The sequence below is a fragment of the Callorhinchus milii genome, unplaced genomic scaffold (genome assembly GCF_018977255.1).
Source record: "Callorhinchus milii isolate IMCB2004 unplaced genomic scaffold, IMCB_Cmil_1.0 Scaffold1, whole genome shotgun sequence".
Taxonomy (NCBI): Eukaryota; Metazoa; Chordata; class Chondrichthyes; order Chimaeriformes; family Callorhinchidae; genus Callorhinchus; species Callorhinchus milii.
The window spans coordinates 12,856,766-12,878,245 of record NW_024704742.1 but is presented as its reverse complement, the minus strand read 5'-3'; the positions used below and the strand labels follow the sequence as shown (position 1 = coordinate 12,878,245).

At 41.4% G+C, this 21,480-nt stretch overlaps 1 protein-coding gene across 5 annotated transcripts in view; it reads right to left on the bottom strand.

The window, feature by feature from the left end:
- Positions 1-21,480, bottom strand: part of abhd18 (abhydrolase domain containing 18) — a 55,577-nt gene that overhangs the window by 30,077 nt on the left and 4,020 nt on the right. For 3 of the 5 annotated variants that reach the window (XM_042337085.1, XM_042337094.1, XM_042337089.1), the window contains exons 2-5: positions 17,745-17,865; positions 15,863-15,947; positions 5,563-5,663; positions 2,155-2,233 (exon numbers count right to left, since the gene is read on the bottom strand). In XM_042337085.1, coding sequence (XP_042193019.1) covers positions 2,155-2,233; positions 5,563-5,663; positions 15,863-15,947; positions 17,745-17,836 — 357 coding nt within the window. In that variant the 5' untranslated portion in view covers positions 17,837-17,865. Of the gene's footprint in view, positions 1-2,154; positions 2,234-5,562; positions 5,664-15,862; positions 15,948-17,744; positions 17,866-21,480 lie in introns of those variants that run through there. The other 2 variants (XM_007911143.2, XM_042337100.1) reach the window with 2 other exon arrangements.

Sequence of the window (21,480 nt, the reverse complement as noted above, 5' to 3'; positions counted from 1 at the left end):
GTCCTCCTCAAATACCTGTCCACCGCATTTTTAAAAGTTGTTATCAAATCGGCCTCGACCACCCTTTCAGGCAATGCATCCCAGATTCAAACAACTTGCTGGTTGAAGAAATTTCTTCTCACCTCCCCTCTGCTTCTTTTAGATACTATTTTAAATCTGTGACCTCGAGTCACCGACACACAGTGGAAACAGTTTTTCCCTTTCTAACGTATCAAATCCCCTCATGATTTTGAAGACCTCTTTATTAGGTCTCCTCGTAACCTTCTCTGCTGCAATGAGAATAATCCTAGCCTCACTAGCCTTTCCTCATCTCATTCCTGATACCATCCTCATAAATCTCCTCTGCACCCTTTCCAATGCCTTAGCATCCTTCCTATAGTGTGGTGCCCAGAACTGGGTGCAGTATTCTAACTGAGGCCTAACCAGTTTTATATAGGTTGTCTGGTCAGACAGCGCCTTGGGACATCCTCCTGACATGAAAGGTGCTACATAAATATGAATTTGTATTGTGTATTGCAGTACTCCAGAAGACTGTTGATGGTCAGCCAGGTTAGCAGAATTTGAAGGAACAGATCAATCACGAGGAGGTTGCAATTCTTCCCACTCAGCTTCTGCTAACCCTGCAACCCAAAGTCCATTTGGATAGGGTGGTCCTGGCTGGACAAGCAGCAGAATGTTTGCCCAGTTTTAACTAGTTCAACTCCAAAAGAAGTACAAAGCACACACTCTTAAATTCCAGATTGCACCTAAAATCTATGGGATTAGGTAGGCCAGAGGGAGAAGGGGGAGAAAGAGAATTCATACTCTATACTAGGCAAACAGAAACCAAACATATGTGGAGCCCAGTTGTTCAGTTTGGAAATTCCTAAGCACGGTTTCTGCGCATTCCAGATACCCTGGCTTTGTTGTTTTTCTATTCACTGCTTCCAATGCCATCTGCCACCATTTGGCATGACAATCATAATGGTTTGCAGGACTCCTGGTGTGGGCTAACTAACTAGTGCTTATCATGACTCCTTGGGGACTCAACTGATTGGGCAATGTAGTTCAGTTCCTGTTTATTGTTGCCACAATGAACACTCCTAGATGGAACTTGTTTTGAATGGCCATTCAGTCAAAATGCAAAAACCTTCACAACCTCCATCATCAGCCATAAAACTATTGTGTGTTTGGTACCTAACTGCTGAATCCATGAAGGAAATTAATACTTGAGGGTCAAACATCTCTAAAGAGGGGAACCTACTGTCCATGACAATGAACAGGATTGAAACATGCCAAATCATGATTGAAAGACACATATATTGCATTACAATTTGCAGTAGAAATGGAATACTCCACGGATAGCCACAAAGCAGAATCTATTCCATTTATCTACTCTTGTTATCAGATCTCATGGGTTGAGTGTTACATTCCAGTTACCTGTTGGAATAAGCCTGATTAAATAGTACTTTTCATTCATATCTCTCAATTAAAAGTTACAATAGGGTCAGTTTGGCGGTGCTTTCAATATTTATCACATCAATTGAACCTGGGTGTGTGAGTTGAGCCCCTCCTCCCCAAGATGCTGTTCTCAATGGCGAAGTTGGTGAAGATAAGCCCACCGTACTGGATCAAGATGCCCTTTAACTCCTGCTCAGTCAGATTTCTTTTTTGTTTACAAAAGTGTTGGACTCCTGCTAACCAGATGTTGAGGCCTGCCATCCAGAGATCCACAGCTGCAAGCCCTATTCACAAATTTCACCCCCACTTTAGTCTGTGAAAATTAGGACTGAGTGGAAGATCTGAGACTCTCACAAGCATGCGTATTTAATATACTAGATATCAAATGAACCACTATATTTGGCCATATTAGCTTAGTATTGCTCACTCTGATAACACACAATCAAATCCCACGTTATATACAGAAATACTCATAATCAGCAAGAATTGTAAATACAAACTCAAAATCAGCCACTCACATTCTCGAGATGTAAATGATTAATTTATTAACAAATTACGCACTTTTATCTTCACAGAGATAGAATCCCCTTCACATCAATAATTAACTTTAAAGAGATATCTGTGGATTGAGAAATTATACATCACGCTAATTTATATGGATTACTCACAGAGGATTTACACCAATCACCATACCATTACTCTCTCGGCACTTACATGGTCTCCAGTTCCAGCCAGATGAACACATACAGGTCTGTATTTGCTCTTCCATTCTTTGGGAATTATAAACTGAAACCTACAGCAATGGCAGTGTGAATAACTTGACATGGGTAATTGTACAAAGATGCGATAACCACAAATCCCAAACTGAAAGATATATCTGACATATAATTAACATCTCAAAAAACTACCATACTATTTACAACAACAACAAATTACACTTGTGCGCCCTTCATGTCGGAAAGATGACCCAGGGCAATGGACAGTCAGGGTTTTTTGGACCCGATCTGGGATTTGGGCTCAGGACGGATGGAGTGCAAGGGGGTGGGAGTGGGAAGGTGCCCGAAGGCACGGTTGTAGAGAAAGATCTTTGTTCGGGACTTGAAGGAGGCAAGAGAAGGGGTGAGGCAAAGGGATTGCAGGATAGAGTTCCAATGTGGGGGCAGAGATGCTGAATGCCCGACCGCCAATAGTGGGGTGGGAAGTGCAGGGGACCTGAAGCAAGCTGGTGTCCGCCAAACCGAGGGAGCGGACAGACTGATACGGGATTATGAGGTCGGAGAAGTAAGGGGGAACAAGACAGTGTACAGCCTTGAAGGTAAGAACGAGGGTTATGTACTTGATTCTCTGAGAAATGGGGAGCCAGTGAAGCCGGGCAAGAATGAGGTTCCCAGAGCCTGGTGTGGGAGAGGACACGAGCTGCAAAGTTCTGCATAATCTGCAGCTTGTGGAGAGAAGCGTTGGGAAATCCAGAAAGCAGGTAATTGACATCATCAGACCAAGATGTAATTAAAGCACAGATCAGGGTCTCGGCGGCCTGCGGTGAGAGGCAGTCGAAGAGGCGAGCAATATTGCCTAGGTGTGGAAAGGCAGAAAGGGTCACAGCATGAATGTGGGGTTTGAAGGATAGCTGAGTCGAAAAGGACACCGAGGTTTCGGATTGGCTCAGTGAGGTGAAGAGTGCAGCCATGAATAGTGATAATGTCAGCGGCTGCACAAGAATCTGTTCACAGGGTAAATAAACACAATGGATAATTCTACTGCAAATAGATTATTGACTGAAAGCAAGGTCGTATGTCTTCAGAACGCTGGTCAATAACCCTAAGCACACTGCAATATTCAATATTGAATGGAATTTAAAATCTATATATTATTTCATTTTAAAATTATAGTAATTACTAAATTTCATATTACAATTAATTTTAAATAGTTTTACTCAACTGAGTTTTCCATACAATATGAAATATTAAACCCGATTTGGCTAAATCAGACCTCAGAATTTCTAAAATGGCTTATCCTACATCTCTGAGATAATTTAATTTTATTTTTCCTCTGACGCCCATCCCCTTCACGTACAGGGTCACTAACACACAATTGTTTATCTATAAAAATATACATGTATACAAATTCTGAGTAATGAATGTTTTTTTTCTTTGGCGAGTGCCATCGTGTTATCATCTTGGAATCGACAGATTGTGCAGAGCTTGGAAAGGGTTAGTCCACAAGGGAGCACTTTCACAGAAATGCTGCATTTTGAGTTACTGAACAATAGTCTCTCATTTACCCATTATCTATGATCCAAATTAGTAAAAAAAAGGTTGCAAGTTGTTGCTACCTTCTGATAGCTTAATACATTTGTTTGCATGAAATTACAGTTCACGCACTGCAGCACACAGTTGTGCTTGCATTATAGTGTCAAAATACATTTTACAAAAATAATAAAAGCAAAAAAGTAAAACGTTCACAGAAGAATTCCACATAAAAAAAATGTCAAGGCTATGGGGTAAGAGTGGGGAAGTGGGACTAATTGGATAGCTCTTTCAAAGAGCTGGCACAGGCATGATGGCCTCCTTCTGAGCTGTATGATTCTATGATTAAAATTGTTACAGTATTAATAATAATAATCCTTGCATTTGATATAGCGCCTTTCACGTCTTCTAGACGTCTCAAAGAGCTTCACAGAATATGCCATTAAGTGTAGTGACGGTATATTTGTGGTCAATTGCGCACAGCAGTGTCCCACAAACAGTTGTGGATTGAAAATGACCAACTTATTATATTTTTCGGGGGAGGGATTATTATCAGGCGCGTGGAGTAAGGAAACTTGCCCAAGGTTTCGCCCTGCCTGGAATTGAACCCAGGTCTTATTGATATAAGAGACAAGAGAATCTGTGAGAATGTGAGACCTTGAGTGTGAGAGTGTGTAAGTGTGTGAGTTAGAGAATGTGTGAGAGAGAGGGTGAGTGAGTGAGTGAGTGAGTGAGAGAGTTAGAGAGTGAGTGAGTGAGTGTGAAAGAGTGAGTGTGAGTGAGAGAGAGAGACCGTGATTAGATATCAAGGAGAAGATAATGCTCAAGGCATTATCATTGGAATGGCGTGAATATGGCGGCTGGAAATTGATAAAACCATCTCATGCCCTTGACCCATGATTTGATGAGGTGTGTAAAAACAATTTTGCGTGGGAATTCCTATGAATTTCCACCTCACTACTTATTGATCGAGGCTGGTCATGAGACCACATGCAAATTTAAAGCTACAAATGAAGGTTTACAGAAGCTAAAAACTGGAAGTTTGGTCATACTGTATTCTTTTAAAGTGAAAACAATAATTCCTAAAGAAAAGCTTATCAGGACTTAGCTTCAACATTAGATTGTTTTGCAGGTATTTGCTCCAAGACGATAATTGACTCGCAAGCACTAAACAAGGCACAATCTAAATGACTGGTGCCTGGTGCTATTGTCTAGGAACAATTGACTGGATTTATGCGCTGCTGGAGAGAAGAGAATGTTGTATGTGGACGGTGGGTTTCAATAGCAGAGACAGAATATTATGGAGTATATTAAGTCTCTTGATGGAGTTTTCCTCTGGGATAACAATGGCAGCTAACTGTTTGGATTTCCTTTTCATTAAGCATTTAGGACTTTGAGTAAAGGTAATAAAGGTGCACAGTATATTAACGAGCCACATTCTCCATAAAGATCTTGGTTAGAAGTTAGAAGTGACCTAAAAAGGTCACGAGAAGTGGCACAACACATTGGTGGCACCAAGAAGAGCAGCTTTGTTGTAATTCCTGTTCCAGCTCAGAGTGTAAGGAGAAAAAAAAGCAAAGAAAAAAATTAAGCAGAATTCGGGTGTTGTAAAAGGATTTGACTCAGTTTGTACACATTTATATTCTCGCAATCATGGTACCTTGTGAATGGAAACTCAGTTATATAATGTGAGATGGCAAACTATATTACTAAAATCTATTTACGAACTTTCCAAAACTTTGCACAACTGGCATATCTATCAGACTTCCATCCAGAAAGATCCAACAGGAAGTTACTTCTTCTTGAATCCTTTACTTTTACATTCTTAATATCGTGAAAATTATGCCACAATCCTGTTATGCTGGTAATTTCTTACCTAGCTGTGACAGTTTCAGATGGCATGATGCCTGGCAAGTAATGATCCATTGGTGATATGAAGTGTCCATTCATGATCTTACAGTCTGCTTGTTCCTCCACCTGCAACCAACAGTATTCAGTTATCTTAATACTCAAGTAACACAAAGAAAGCAGTTCACTTTTATTTTGTAACCTATATTTGTGCTCCTCAGATCCACAAATATTCATTCTCCTCCCCCCAAACCCCCCTCCCCTTTCCCAAACTCACACACACACACACACACCAAATCAACTCACAAGCAATGGGTCTATTATTGAGGCAATGCTATTGTTGTACCAGGTAAGATGAGCTGTACAAGTATAATAATAATCCTTGCGTTTGATATAGCGCTTTTCATGTCTTCTAGACATCTCAAAGAGCTTCACAGAATATACTGTAAAGTGAATTGACTGTATATTTGTGGGCGAAACATGTTATGAGTTGACATTCCACCTGGTTCATGGCCAGAGCAACAGATAAAGACTCACCATTATCAATAAACAGTTCCTTTGTGGTCCATAAACTTGCAATGAAATTTCAACTTTGCAATACTCTAATGACATTATACTGTGTGTACAGATTTTCAAAATGTACCATCCTTAAGGTAACTCCAAAATATCTAAGTTCCCGATGTTCAATATATATCCTAGAAGTACAATTGAAATCTATACAGAGAAGAGTAAAACAGGTTCTCTCATTAAAAACTAAAAATGATCAAAAATGAATTCAATTTACCTGCATAAAATATCTTTGGGTACTTTTAGTAAGGAATTCTAATTATAATGCTAATAATAATCCTTGCATTTGATATAGATTGAGATGTCTTTGAGACATCTCAAAGCGCTTCACAGAATATACTGTAAAGGGAAATTACTGTATATTTTGTGAGCGAAACGCGGCAGCCAATTGCGCACTCAGCTGATGGAGAACGGCAATGTTCAAAGAAGGAATCAAAGGGGTTTGGACATCAACACTGCACAATCATAGATAAGTGGTTTTCAAGAACCACAGAGAAATGTCATGTTCACATTATAAGTTTCCATTTTATAAAAGTGATATGAAACAAAAGATTTTAAAATATTGCATTTTTCAGAGAAGGATTTCACTTCAATTTAGGGAGAATGTTTATAAGAAGTTAAAAATACATCTTTTACAAACTTCTGTTGCCACACTCACTTCAATCATTTTATTGAAATGTTCAGCGCCTTGGGACGTCCTCCCGACGTTAAAAGCACTTTACAAATGTAATTTTGTTGTTGATGTTGTTTATTCTCAGCGTGCCTGTCTCCTGAAATCTCTTCGAATGGAAATGGAATTGGCAATAAAAGGTGGGAAGAAATATCCTGTCACTTGATTCAGTATGGTTTTTGCCTTGGTACACCAGGATCCAAGAGTAATATTTAGTTATACATATCCATATTTAGTTTAACTTCTTCAACAAGGGCATCTTGCAATATATGAAACACAAAGGAATAAAACAAATGCAGGGCAGTGCACCGAAAGGCTGGAAAGGCTAATAAATAGGGCTTTGCACAAAGAGCCCAAGAGGAAAACAGAAAATAAATGTCCCAAAAGTAAATATAAAACAGCAGGCATTTGTTAAATGGAATGCAACAGTTTTAATGATGATCAAGAGTAGTTTGGTTTAAGTGGATACATTTAAGGCAAACACTTTTGAATAATTTCAATGTAAATGGATTTGTATGTATAGCAGTCTTTAATTATTGTAACTAGCTGTACCCATTTAACATGTCAAAACACTGTGTCTATACCTAAAGCAAAACTGCCATATAGGTGTGATGAGCTTTTAGGTCATAGCTCATCAACGATCAGAGATCCCCACCAAAAAAAAATGCCAATGACACTCCCCAATGCAAGACCTTTCCGATGAGATATAAATCATGTCTCTACTTCAATCAGGTTTGCGTTATTGGCTGACATACAGACGGACGGACAGACCGACGGACATTTCGTCTCATTAGTACAGATAATTATGTCATTCTAGCTCAGCCATCTTTGCTGTGTCCTAGTGTTTGACGTGGGTTCAATCATATATGGTGGATCAAAACAAATGGATTAACTTTTTTTTAAATGTGGTTGGGGATCTCGTGATCAGACTGTTCAGAGAAGTATTAGTACTGCAGAAATCAGTGCAATTTTTCATCTGGATCAATGAGTAATTAGTTAAGATAAATAAGTTTATGTATGGGGGGGTTATTGTACATGTCAAACCTATGGTTGTTTTTGTTTTCATACAATCATAGAATCATACAGCACAGAAAGAGGCCATTCGGCCCATCGTGTCTGCACCAGCTCCAAAAAGAGCAATCCAACTCAATCCCACTGGCCCACTTTCTCTCCATAGCCCTGCAATCCTGTCCTCCCCAAATACCCATCTACTTCTCTCTTAAAAGTTGTTATTGAATCGGCTTCCACTACACTTTCAGGTAATGCATTCCAGATCCGAACAATTCGCTGGGTGAAAAACTTTTTCCTAACCTTCCCTGTTTCTTTTAACGACTAACTTAAATCGGTGTCCTCAGGTTTCTGACCCACGTGCCAGTGGAAACAGGTTTTCCTGGTTCAACCTATCAAACCTCTCATGATCTTGAAAACCTGTATTAAATCCCTTCTTAATCTTCTGTGTTCCAGGGAGAATAATCCTAGTTTCGCTAACCTCTCCTCATAACTAAGGTCCTTCATGCCTGGTACCATCCTGGTAAACCTCCTTTGCACCCTTTCCAATGCCCTAACATCTTTCCTAAAGTGCGATGCCCAGAACTAAATGCAGTACTCCAACTGAGGCCATACCAGCATTTTATAAATATTCAACATAACCTCCTGACTTTTGAATTCTATGCCCCTATTTATAAAACCTAGTATCCCGTAGGCTTTTTTAACAGCTTTATCTACCTGTCCTGCCACCTTCAGAGATTTGCTTATGTGGACCCTCAAGTCTCTCTCTTCATTTGCCCCCTTTGAGATTGTACTGTCTAGCTCAGAGGTGGGCAATCATTTTGGCTGGCAGGCCACTTCACGAGTTTTAGTAAGCTTCACAGACAACACACTTAATCTTGATGCAAATGCTTAATAATAGCTCAAAATCAAGTCTTACACTCGTACATGTATAAAGTAGTCTATATAATTGACATTCATTAAAATTAGGTTAAATAAAGACAACTCATCAGCAGACATTTATTCGATATTTATTCATTTATTCACATATTGATGAGAATGTGAGAAGCTCAATCAATGGGAAGAATGAAAGCGCTGATGTGCGTTAACTAGACAATTGAAGTCAGGTATCGTCTCTGTTGTTGCAATGCGGAGTACTGCTGCAAGGTGGTCATCAGTCATCACAGATCTATGTTTTGATTTATTACATTTCATCACAGAAAATGTCTCCTCGCATATGTATGTTGATCCAAACAGCACAAGCATCCTCTGGACACAAGCCTTTATTTTTAGAAAGGTATATTCATTCAGAGAGGCGTAAAAACTGGGAAGCGGCACTGATTTGAATTGCTCCGCAAGCAATGGATCACATTGCAGGTCAGTAAGCACAAATTGGAGGTGAAATGGGGCTTTCTCAACATCAAACGAGAAAGATGAAGACCAAAGACAGGTCATTTTCGATCAAATTGAAATCCTGGAATCGGCGAGAAAATTCGGCATGTAAGTCAAGTAGTGACGAAGTATACTTTTTAAGGCTTTGATCGCAAAAGTAATCTGCTGGAAAGTGGTCAAACAGCCTGTTTCCTATCTGACGCGATAAAATTATTTCAATATAAATTACTTGACACTGCAATACAAATCGTGCACAAAGGCTCCCTCCTGTTGCAGTTTTGAATTCAGTTCATTCATGTGGCCCATGATATCAATGGCAAATACGAAATCAGAGCCAATTCACATCATTCAGCTATGGGAAATCCGAATCTTTTTGTTTCATGTCCAAAAATCAATCAATCTCTGTTCTCAGTTTCCACACTCTTTTCAAGACCTTTCCTAAACTAAGCCGTCTTACATGTGTGTGATATGATACAGAACATCCGTGTGCTCGGATTCCAATTCCTTAAACAGAGTTACAATTGCCTGTGGTTTAATCCTCTTTGCTCGAATGTGGTTGACCACCTCATAACTGTGTCCAAGACATTGCTTAGTTTTAGAACACTCTGTTTACAGAGGACCTCTTGGTGAATAATGCAGTGTAGAAAAACAATATTCTGTTCTGGGTTTGTTTCTTTGACTTGATCTTGAATTCTTTTCAGTAACCCAACATTTTTGCCTGTTAGATTTGGGCTTCCATCGGTGGTCATATTTACCAATTTTTTCCACTTCACTCTTAATTTTAAGATACACTTATTTATTGCCTCCAAAAAGTCTTCTCCAGTTGTCATATCTTTCATTGACTGCAATGCTGCCAATTCTTCTGTGAGCTCAAAATGTTTGGTGATACCTCGAATAAAAATTATCAACTGGGCTGTGTCTTTGACATCACAACTCTCATCGAGTGCCAGTGAAAAACATGCAAAATTGCTTACGTTATTTTGTAACTGCACATTACTTTTATTTTATTTATTTTTTAATTTATTTTTAGTTTATTTATTTTATTTTCCACAGGTAAAAAAATATTTAGACGTCCATTCTTTGTTGAATATTCGGCCTTCAGCATCCACTTTCCTCTTCTTTGATAAACTCATTTCGAATTAACATCCGCTTCAGTGTTTGTGTTTGAAAATTTGCCGATCCGTACATTTCTGATGTCAGCCTGATTCAACAGGCTGCGAGATATGGCCCGCAGGCCGTCTTTTGCCCACCCTGATATAGCTTACACTGCCTCTCCTCATTCTTCCTACCGAAACGCAACACTTCAAGTTTCTCCTCATCTGCCATGTTTCTGCCCGTTTTACCAATCTGTCTAAGTCCTCTTGGAGTCTAGTCCTATCCTCCTCACCATTAACTACTTTTCCTAGCTTAGTATCGTCTGCAAATTTGGAAATTGTGCTCCCTATATCCAGGTTCAAATCATTAATATAGATCAGAAAGAGCAGTGGTCCCAATACCAACCCCTGAGGGTCACAACTACACACCTCCCTCCAGTCAGAAAAGCAACCGTTTACTACCACTCTCTGCTTTCTGTCTCCTAGCCAGTTCTGGATCCATGTTGCCACAGTCCCTTTAACACCGTGGGCTTCTATTTTGGTTATAAGTCTTTTATGTGGCACTTTATCAAATGCCTTTTGAAAATCTAGATAAACTATGTCTACTGCAGTACCTTCATCCACCCGCTCAGTCACTTCATCAAACAATTCTATTAGGTTTGTCAGACACGATCTGCCTTTAACAAATTCGTGTTGACTGTCCTTTATTAAACCATATTTTTCTAAGTGAGAATTTATATTGTCCCGGATTATAGTCTCCAGAAGTTTCCCTGCTACTGATTGGCCTGCAGTTCTCAGGTTGAGGGGATACATTCAGCCACCTCTGCCCCGTCCACAGCCACCCCCACATCACTTCTCCCTCATGACCCAAGCCCCACCCATTCTCCCTATACTCCTTTGACCCTATTTCGCCTTCCTCCCTCACCACGACTGTCCGCAAACTCAAACCCACCACCTGCTCCCTCGATCCCATCCCCATCTCTTTCCTTGTCTCCCAGGTCCACCTTCTGGCCCCTCTCCTGTCCGACATCATCAACCTCTCCTTGTCCACCAGTTCAGTTCCCACCCTCCTAAAAACAGCCATCATCACCCCCATCTTGAAAAAACCTTCCCTGGACCCATCCCTTCACTCCAGCTACTGCCCCATCTGTAACCTCCCATTCCTCTCCAAGGTCCTGGAACGAGTCATCGTGTCCCAGCTCCGCTCCTTTCTTTCTCGCCATTCCCTCTTTGAACCCCTCCAATCCAGCTTCCGCGCTGCCCACAGCACGGAAACAGCCCTGGTCAAAGTCAATAATGACATTCTGAACATCTGTGATCAGGGCTCCCTCTGCCTCCTTGTCCTCCTCGACCTCTCTGCCGCCTTCGACACTGTCGACCACTCCATCCTCATACACTTTACTCAATCTTCGCGGACCTGCCCTTGCCTGGTTCGATTCCTATCTCTCTCACCATCTCCACTTTGTTACCTCCAACAGTTTCTCCTCCAGTCCCTGCACTGTCACGTCTGGCGACCCCAGGGCTCTGTCCTTGGCCCTCTCCTCTTTAATATCTACATGCTCCCCCTTGGTGACATCATCCGCAGACATGGGGTCAGCTTCCCTATGTATGCGGATGACACCCAACTTTATCTTTCTGTCTCCACCCTCAACTCCAGGACCACTGCTGTCCTGACAGACTGCCTGTCGGACATCAAGTCCTGGATGAGGGCAAATTTCCTACAGTTGAATGTGAACAAGACTGAGGCCCTCCTGATTGGCTCACGCCAGCGCCTCAAGCACCTCAGGCTCTGGCAGCATCAACCTCCATGGTTGCACACTTCAACTCACCAAGCCAGTCAGGAACCTCGGTGTCTTGTTCGACCCTCAACTGTCTTTTCTTCCCCACATCCAAACCATGACCCGCTCTGCCTTTCCTCACCTCCGTAACATCACCCGATTCTGCCACTACCTCACCCCTCAGGCGGCTGAAACTCTTGTTCATGCCTTCATCACCTCCAGGCTCGACTATGCAAACGCCCTGCTTGTCGGCCTTCCCAACTCCTCCCTCCACAGGCTGCAGATAATCCAGAACTCTGCAGTCCGTGTCCTCTCCTACACCAAACTCCGTGACCCCATCTCCCCCATTCTCGCCCAACTCCATTGGCTCCCTATCCTTCAGAGGATCCAGTTCAAGATCCTGGTCCTCACCTACAAAGCCCTCCATGGCCTCACCCCACCCTACCTCTGAGAACTCCTAAACCCCTACCAACCCGCCCATTCCCTCTGCTCAGCCGGCTCCGGCCTCCTCCACGTCCCCCGACCCACCCGCCCCCCCATTGGTGGGAGAGCCATCAAGCTCTGGAATTCCATCCCCCAATCACTTTGCTTCGCCTCCTTTGCTAAGGAGCCTCCTTCAAGTCCCGCCTCAAGACCTTCCTCTTCGACCATGCCATTGGTCACCCCCCTTCCCCTCCCCTCCAACCCCAGCTCAGGTCTGAAATGCTGTACACAGTCCAGAACCTTGGGACGTCCTCCCGACGTGAAAGGCGCGATACAAATGTAATCTTGTTGTTGTTGTTCTGCCTCTTTTTGTACAGGAGAGTAACATTTGCAACCTTCCAGTCCTCTGGCACCACTCCAGTGTCCAAAGAGGACTGAAAGATTGTGGCCAGAGCTTCCGCTATTTCCACCTTTGCTTCCCTCAGTAGCCTAGGACCTCCTCTCTCTTGATTTTTATCATATCCAATTTCTGTTCACACACCTGAGATATTGTGGCATTGGTTGCATCATCTTCTTTTGTGAAGACAGTTGCAAAGCACTTATTTAGTACATCAGCAATGCCCTCTGCCTCAACAAGAAGATTTCTACTAGGGTCTCTAATTGGACAAACCCTACCTTTGACTAACCTTTTACTTTTGATATGCTTAAAAATACCTTAGGGTTCCCTTTTATGTTTCCAACTAATAAAACAGAAAATTCTCGTACAATCTCTTCGCCACTCATATTTCCCTTTTCACTTCTGCTCTGTACTTCCTGTATTCTATTTGATTATCCTGTGTGTTTTGGACCTAACATTTGTCATAAACCTCCTTTTTCTGTTTTATTGTAAACCCAATTTCCTTAGTCATCCAGGGAGGTTTGACTGTCCTACCATTCCCTTTTGTGGGAATGTATTTGCTCTGTACCCAAACTATCTCCTCCTTGAAGGCTTCCCATTGTTTGTTTACTGTCTTACCTGTCAATCTTTCTTTCCAATCTATCTTGGCCAGGTCCCTTTTTAGCTCACTGAAATCAGCCTACTTCGGGATAGGGTCTTTACCTTTGATTGATTGTTGTCCTTTTCCATAACTGTTCTAAACCTAATGATATTGTGATCACTGTTATCCAGATGCTCTCCTACTGAAACCTGCTCCACTTGCCCCACTTCATTTCCCAGAACTAAATCCAGCACTGCTTCCTTCCTTGTTGAACTGGAAACATGCTGATACGGAAAGTTCCCCTGCACGCATTTCAGGAATTCCTCCCCTTCCTTGCCCTTTACACTGTGTGTTTCCCAGTCCATGTTAGGATAATTGAAGTCCCCCATTATCACTACTTTATTGATTTTGCAAAATGTTTTGATTGTATCAGATAACCATCAATGTTAAATGATTCACAGTAGCTTCCCTACATGACGCATCCTATGCCAATGAGTTTTACTGAACTCAGAAGAGAGATCATCCAAGTGTGTACGTAATAACTCTGCCACCTTCCAGGCAGTTAATTAGACATGACAGAATATGAGACCCAAAGTATCCCCATAACTTCCATGGTTGGGTTATATTGAATTGATAATCAAACTCAGCCAAGAAACCTTCAAAGCAGATGTACACAATTAACTCCCCCCACCCCACCTCAGTTGAAATTGATTCTTTTCTATGTATAAATAAGATACTGGTCAATCACAAAAGGTGCAACATCAGCAGATTATATTGTTTTCACATGTCAACCAAAACATTCTCTAGAGATTAAAAAAAACAAGCAAGACACACAGATCAAGACATTGGAATGATGAGAACCAGCTACTTTTTCCTGTCTCATATCCCAAACCTAGTACCTACAACAAAAACAAACAACAATCTTGGAGGCTAAGGACAACCCCAGGCTCCTCTTCTTCATCACGAACTGGCTCCTCCGCCCATCCTCTCAACTCCCTAACTACTGCCCCATCTCCAACCTCCCCTTCCTCCCCAAGGTCCTGGAACAAGTTATTGCTTCTCAGCTTCGCTCCTTCCTCTCCCACCATTCCCTTCTCAAACCCCTCCAATCAGACTTCTGTGCCGCCCACAGCACAGAAGCAGCCCTGGTCAAAGTGACAAATGACATTCTGTCCATCTGTGACCAGGGCTCCCTCTGCCTCCTCGTCCTCCTTGACCTCTCTGCTGCTTTTGACACCGTTGACCACTCTATCCTCATCCACCGCCTCTCCTCTCCCCGGCGCTGTCCTTGATTGGTTCAGATAGTACCTCTCATACCGCCTGCACTTCATCTCCTCAAACTGCTTCTCCTCTAGCCCTTGTGCGACGTTCCTCAGGGCTGTCCTTGGTCCCCTCCTCTTCAATATCTATATGCTCCCTCTTGATGACATCATCCGCAGACATGGGGTCAACTTCCACATGTATGCGGATGACATCCAACTCTACCTCTCTGCCTCCAACCTTGACTCCAGGACCACTGCTGTGCTGACAGAATATCTGTCAGACATCAAGTCCCAGATGAGAGCTAACTTTCTTCAGTTGAATGTGAACAAGACTGAGGCGCTGACAGCATCACCATCCATGGTTGCACACTGCATCTTGCTAAGCCAGTCTGGAACCTTGGCGTCTTATTTGACCCTCAACTATCCTTTCTACTGCATATCTGCGCCATGGCCTTCCCCCACCTCCGCAATATCACCCAGCTCTGACACTGTCTCACACTGCAGGCTGCCGAAGCCCTCATGCACGCTTTCATTACATCGAGGTTCGACTATGCAAACTCATTGCTTGTCGGCCTTCCCAAATCCTCCCCCCATAGGCTGCAGATCATCCAGAACTCTGCAGCCCGTGTCCTCTCCCGCACTAGGCTCCGCGACCCTATCACCCTCATCCTCATCCAACTCCACTGGCTTCCCATCACAGAGGTTATAGTTCCAGATCCTGGTCCTCACCTTCAAAGCCCTCCATGGTCTTGCTCCCCCCTACCTCTCTGGCCTCCTAACCCCCTACCATCCTGCTTGCTCCCTCCGCTCAGCAGGCTCTGGCCTGCTTCACGTCCCCCACCTTGCTCATCCCACTATCGGCGGGCGGGCCTTCCGCCACTCTGCCCCCACCCTTTGGAACTCTATCCCGCAGTCCCTCCATCCCACCCCCTCCCTCGCCACCTTCAAGACCCACCTCAAGGCCCTCCTCTTTGGTCGTGCTTTCGATCTCCCTGCTTCCCCCCCTGCCCTCCACCCTCTCCCACCCTGACCCTTAGCTCGAGTCCGTAACGCTGTCTGTCCAGCGCCTTGGGACGTCCTCCCAACAGAAAGGGCACTATACAAATGTAATTTTGTTGTTGTTGTAGTACCTAGTATATATTTCACTACTTAATGATGCAATTTAAAATAATTTTTACCTTGTCGATTAATATAGGGTAGTCTTTTGGAACCATACGTTGACAGCTTTCCCGGTTTCCTATCGTTTTCCTAAATTCAAATATTCTGCGATTTAAAAAAAAAATTGGGATAGTATTCTTCATTTTCATCAATGTTTTTACTAAACTATTAACATTGCTATTGTGAACTTTGCCTCCACCTTCACTCAAGGTCCAAACACAATGTCCCATTGACTCTCTTCATCTGTCACAAGCATGCACACAATAGTTGACTTAAAAGAGTCTAAATCATTTTTAAAAATAATTTTCACCTCAATTTACAGCTCCACAATTGGAACGGAACTGGCTCAGGAACATTGCAAAGAGCAGTGAAGACAGATAGGCTGGCAACCTCCATACTTTTTAGCCAATAAATTTTCTCTCCCAGATAAAGAAAAACCCTGCTCTTTTACTTCAAGAGGTGATCCTGGAATAATAATTGGCCAGAGAGAGATAGAGAGAGGCAATATTGCTTATTGAGACGTAGTTTGCAATGGTTGGTTAGGCTGGTTGTACCAGGTTGTGTGCCTATGGACCCAAAACCATGGAGATGACTGACGTACTGGGAGGGGGAAGAGGGTAGAAGTAAATTGGGGAGGTACTGACAGTCCATAATATGGTGGAGATCGAATCAACGCAATTTGAGTGGGTCAAATAATGCTCCGACATTTGGATGGATTGCAGGCCGTTACAGAAGGAGCTTTGATTTAAGAGGGCAATGGTGAGAGAGGTGATGAGGGACTTTACTCCAAGGGCAGAAAGTGAATGCAGAAAAAGTTTGAGACAAGCAAGGCGATATGAATGAAGTAGATAAAAGTGATTGGAAATTACCTTGGTCATAATTGTGGCATTGTTAATAAATTGGTCACTCAATCCACTACTGTTTGTGGGACACTACTGTGCGCAACTGACTGCCGCGTTTTGCTCACAAAATATACGGTCAATTCACTTTACAGTATATTCTGTGAAGTGCTTTGAGACGTCTCAAAGACGTGATAAGGCGCAATATCAAATGCAAGGATTATTATTATTATTATAATTAGAGGTGGCAGAATACAAAGATGAGGAGCCACAGAATAGGAATTATAGCATATGGGAGACATTGACCATATCTCGCTCAACCACAATCCTCCGGAGTTATTGAATCCATTGTGGGATGTAAAATGTATCCCATATCCTGCACATATCCTTTATTTATAATGCAATTTAATGTTCTTATTCTCTTCCTTTCTCTCTATGTCCATATCCATTACTGTACTATTCCTCAGCTCGGAGGGCAATCTATCCAAGAAGCAGATATCTCTACAACCACAATAAATGGCAGCACATGGAGAGACTGTGGGCTTTTACGTGGCAGGATTGGACTCAGCCTTTCAGCATGAAGTTGCCAAACATAGAATTAAAGTCTGAATGACCTAATAAGCCTTCTTAAATTTACAAAGGTGTACATAGCAACAGATTACAGTATTTACACTGGTTGGCAAGTCAGTAACAATGGTTTAAAAATCACAAAAAAAATTAAAGGGGAGGTTATGAAAAAAATTACACTGAAATTCCCTGCCATAAGTAAACAACATAGATTATTTTAAAAGGGAACTTAGATGGATGCTTGGAGGAAGAATATTAATTGGAGAGAGCAGGAGAGTGCACCGAGGTTCACATAGAGAAAAACCTCCAAAAACACCTGGACATTGTGACTTGTTTCCATGTTGTAAGGTTCAGCAATTGGATGAACAAGGAAATCCGAGTCTAAATAAAGCCTTCTGAATGAGCGCCATTGTGATGAGAGCTACCATGCTTTTGGTGTCACACTTAAAAGAAAACATTCAAATTATGCAAGTAGGATGTTGGTATCAGTCAGGACCTTCTCAAGTCATCTGGTTTTCCCCATCCCTGAATGAAGAGCTTTGTGAGGAGGAGTCGCCTGTAGAGAACATCGAGCTTACTCACACCCATCCGTAGTAGTAGTTATGCTAACATGATATCTGTAATCAAAGGAAAAAAGCATCATATTTTCAAACAAAAATATTTGCAGTCATCTTTTCTCCTCCCTCCCTAACCTTCTCAGTTCCCTCCTCCAGCTCTGGTGCCAAGGGCCTTGGGACCTCCTCTAAACATGAAAGGCAACATAAAATGTAATTGTAAATGTATATAAATGTATATTTGTATTGTAACATTATCTTACAATTGAATTGAGCTTGCATTAAGGATAGTACACCAAGTGGTTACTCTGACCAAAGAATAAAAGTTAAAAGAAGTGAAACATAGAATGAGATAATTTAACTCAATAGAGCCTACTCTTCTCTTTCTCATAGATCTAACCTATCTTTGATTCTACATCAGAGCTATTTAATCTCCTGAGGATAAATTTAGCACAAGAGCTCTGAACTTCAATGTTAGTTCAGAAAATTTATCCATTCCCATTTTGCCACCTTCCAATCCTCCACAGGTGACACACTCTCTCCAGCCCAAGTACAAGCACAACCTGATTCATGGAATATTTTACATTGTGGAATGTTTGGTCATCTCATCTACACTTAAAATGCAAAATACTGCTGGAAATCTGAAACAAAAACAGAAGTCACAAGGTTCTCACAAAGGGTCGTGGACCCGAAACGTTGACTCACTTTCCTTTCTCCAAAGATACTGCCTGACCTGCTGAGTGTTCCCAGCGACTTCTTTTACACTCACCGTCTTTTTTTCCTGAAAGTCTGATCTAACACTGTGAGTTAAAATGTAATTTATGCCTCGCAACATTTTAAAAAGTATAGAAATGTGCCTCCTAGAGTTTATAACCAAGAAGTGAGTGTTGTGGCCTTTTCATAACTTAGCACACACCAAACCCAAGGAACATATTTTTGACTCTTTTCAAACCAAAATAAGCAAATTTACATCTTTGTGGATAGACATTTGATCAGACTAAAAGTCTTCCACAACTCAAAATGAATATATAATATATCAATGGCAAAGAGGAAATCTTTATCACATCAATGTTCTGTTGAAGGAAAGGAACCCAATTCTAATGGGAGCTCACCGTTTATTTATCCACGTTAACAGCTTACTTTGATTCAATCTAAGTGGATTGCCTGCATGATAGCAGCAGTTTTTTTTTACAGAAATTTTGTAACATTAAGACAATCATAATTCACAGCATTACATCACACAGAAATCTCTGTCACTTTATAACTTGCAATTGGTCAAGTGCTTGCTTTGTCATGATCACACCTTCAGAAGGTTTAAACCAGCCAGAGTCCTAAAGTACGATGCATAATACTGTAATCACAATAGCTTTATATCAAGGCATAGTAATATAAGAGAAAAATATTACCATACTTGACAAATAAATATCTCTTAAACATGTGCAGAGGACTTTTTTTTACATTTTGGAAAACTGGCCCTGCTCTGACAAGCCACACAAACCTATAGAATCAGAAGGATAAAACTGCTTAAGAATCTTTTCGAAGATTTTGGTCATCAACTGCAGAAGCTAATAAGCTAATGTACATTCCATTGATAGACATTTGATCAAACTAAAAGTTATCCACACCTCAAAACAAAGGACTATATTGTGTATAAATGGAAACAAGAACACATCAAATTCAAGGATTAGTAATTATTTTTATTATTACCACCTATTCGTAAATAACATTATCAGAACCAGCAACAAGACCAGGAACAAAATATCTTGATACTACTTGTATCCTGTAATGCCTGAAAGGGTGTTGGAAGCATATTCAACAATAACTTTCAAAAGGGAACTTGAAAAGAAAAAAATTGTAGGGCTATAGGGAAAGAGCTGCGGAGTGCAACTACTTGGATAGCTCTTTCAAAGAGTTGGTACGATGGACCGAATGGCCTCCTTCCGTCCTATAGGATTCTATGATTCCACTATTATTAGGTAGCAGGCAACCAGAGTAAAAATAGCCTCAAGCTTGAAAGCTTGCATTGTATTTTTTCTCTGCAGGGAAATGCTTTGCGTCCAATGAACAGTGTAACAGTCTAAAAATGTGTCACCTGGGGAAATCACAAACATCTATCAAACCACTACAGCATCTCGAATACATTACTGTCACACAGTGAAGTAACTAGGTGCATGTGTCAGGCAAAAAAAAAGCTTTGCTGCACCATGGGAAGGTTATACTAAGGTCTGACTATTCTGACTGAACCTCTTTCATACCACTAGTCTGTCTCTGGAGTCAAGCCTATTTCCAGAACAAGGGATGATTTCCTGGCTCCAGATGTGCTCAGATCCAGCCCTGAGTTAGATCTATCATTGCCTCCAAGATTGGGCAATGATGATAATAATCCTTGCATTTGATACAGCACCTTATCATGTCTTCGAGATGTCTCAAAGTACTTCACAGCACAGACTGAAAGTGTAGCGACTGTGTGTTTTGTGGGCGAAATGGAAAAATGATAATGAAAAGTCCAAGATCTGAAGCTAGTTGGCTTAGTTCTGTGTCTGTGCAAAAATCTTGATGTCACTGCGTTAGGTAATAACATGATGATGTAGGAATCATCAATAAAATATAAGGAGTAAAGCGGTTTTGATTTTCAAGCACAGCTCCCAGCCTCTGGTACTATTCTTTGGCCAACAGAGAAATCAATCTAGTGGTTTGCTGATGGCAAATATTGTCTCGGCCATCATCTTGATATTTACTCTATGACGCCAAGACATCCACTCACATGCAGAGCATGCTGTGCAGGCACTGTCCAGAGGGCATATTGCAGTTTTCAGAATTCCACCACCACTGGGAAACACAACATAAAAGTGATATTAAATAGACCTGCTCAAGTCAGCTCATTTTTACCCACCTAAATATCTGTTAGTTTATCGAGCTTTTTAAAACATTTCCCAGTAATTTATGATTTTTACTTTAAAAAATGCAAATATTTTTCTGGGCAAATATCAGGTGGGGAAATTTGGTAATAAAATTATTTGGGCCAAAAACATCTCCACACTTATCCATTTAGCCATTAGGTCTTACTAGTTTCATAGCTGCCTTTTTTTAAAAAAGTGCTGTATTAAATAAAACAGTCAAGTAAATGAATAGTTTAAAACAAATTTTTCACAATTACTTTCTCGATACTGCTTTGATACTGCTCACTGGGGAAAAAAAGTGAGCGAACGAAAGAATAAAACAGAGTGCACAAAAGAACAATTCCATGCTTACAGAGCTAAACCACAAAAGGCACACAATTTACAATGGCTTGGAAAGAGCACAAATTGGAAAATTGATATTGTTTATGGGGGAAGAGCTCTAAAAAATGAAAACAAAAAAAAACACCTATCAGGTTTCTATTTTTGTACTTGTCTGCTGAGCTCATTGTAAGCAATCCAACCCATGGGATTTGGTTTTACTGACAAGCCTATCCACAGTGAAGTCAACTGGCTCTCACAAATAGGAATAGTGGCATACAGAGCAAATCTAAATGCACATTACATACCGTATAGTACCGTTGTACTATACAACGGTTCCTGACACAGGCAATCTGATTACAAATACAATAGTTGTTTAATTGAAAGTTTAGTTACCCTTCAAGAGACTTAGATTATAATAATAATAATCCTTGCATTTGATATAGCGTTTTTCACGTCG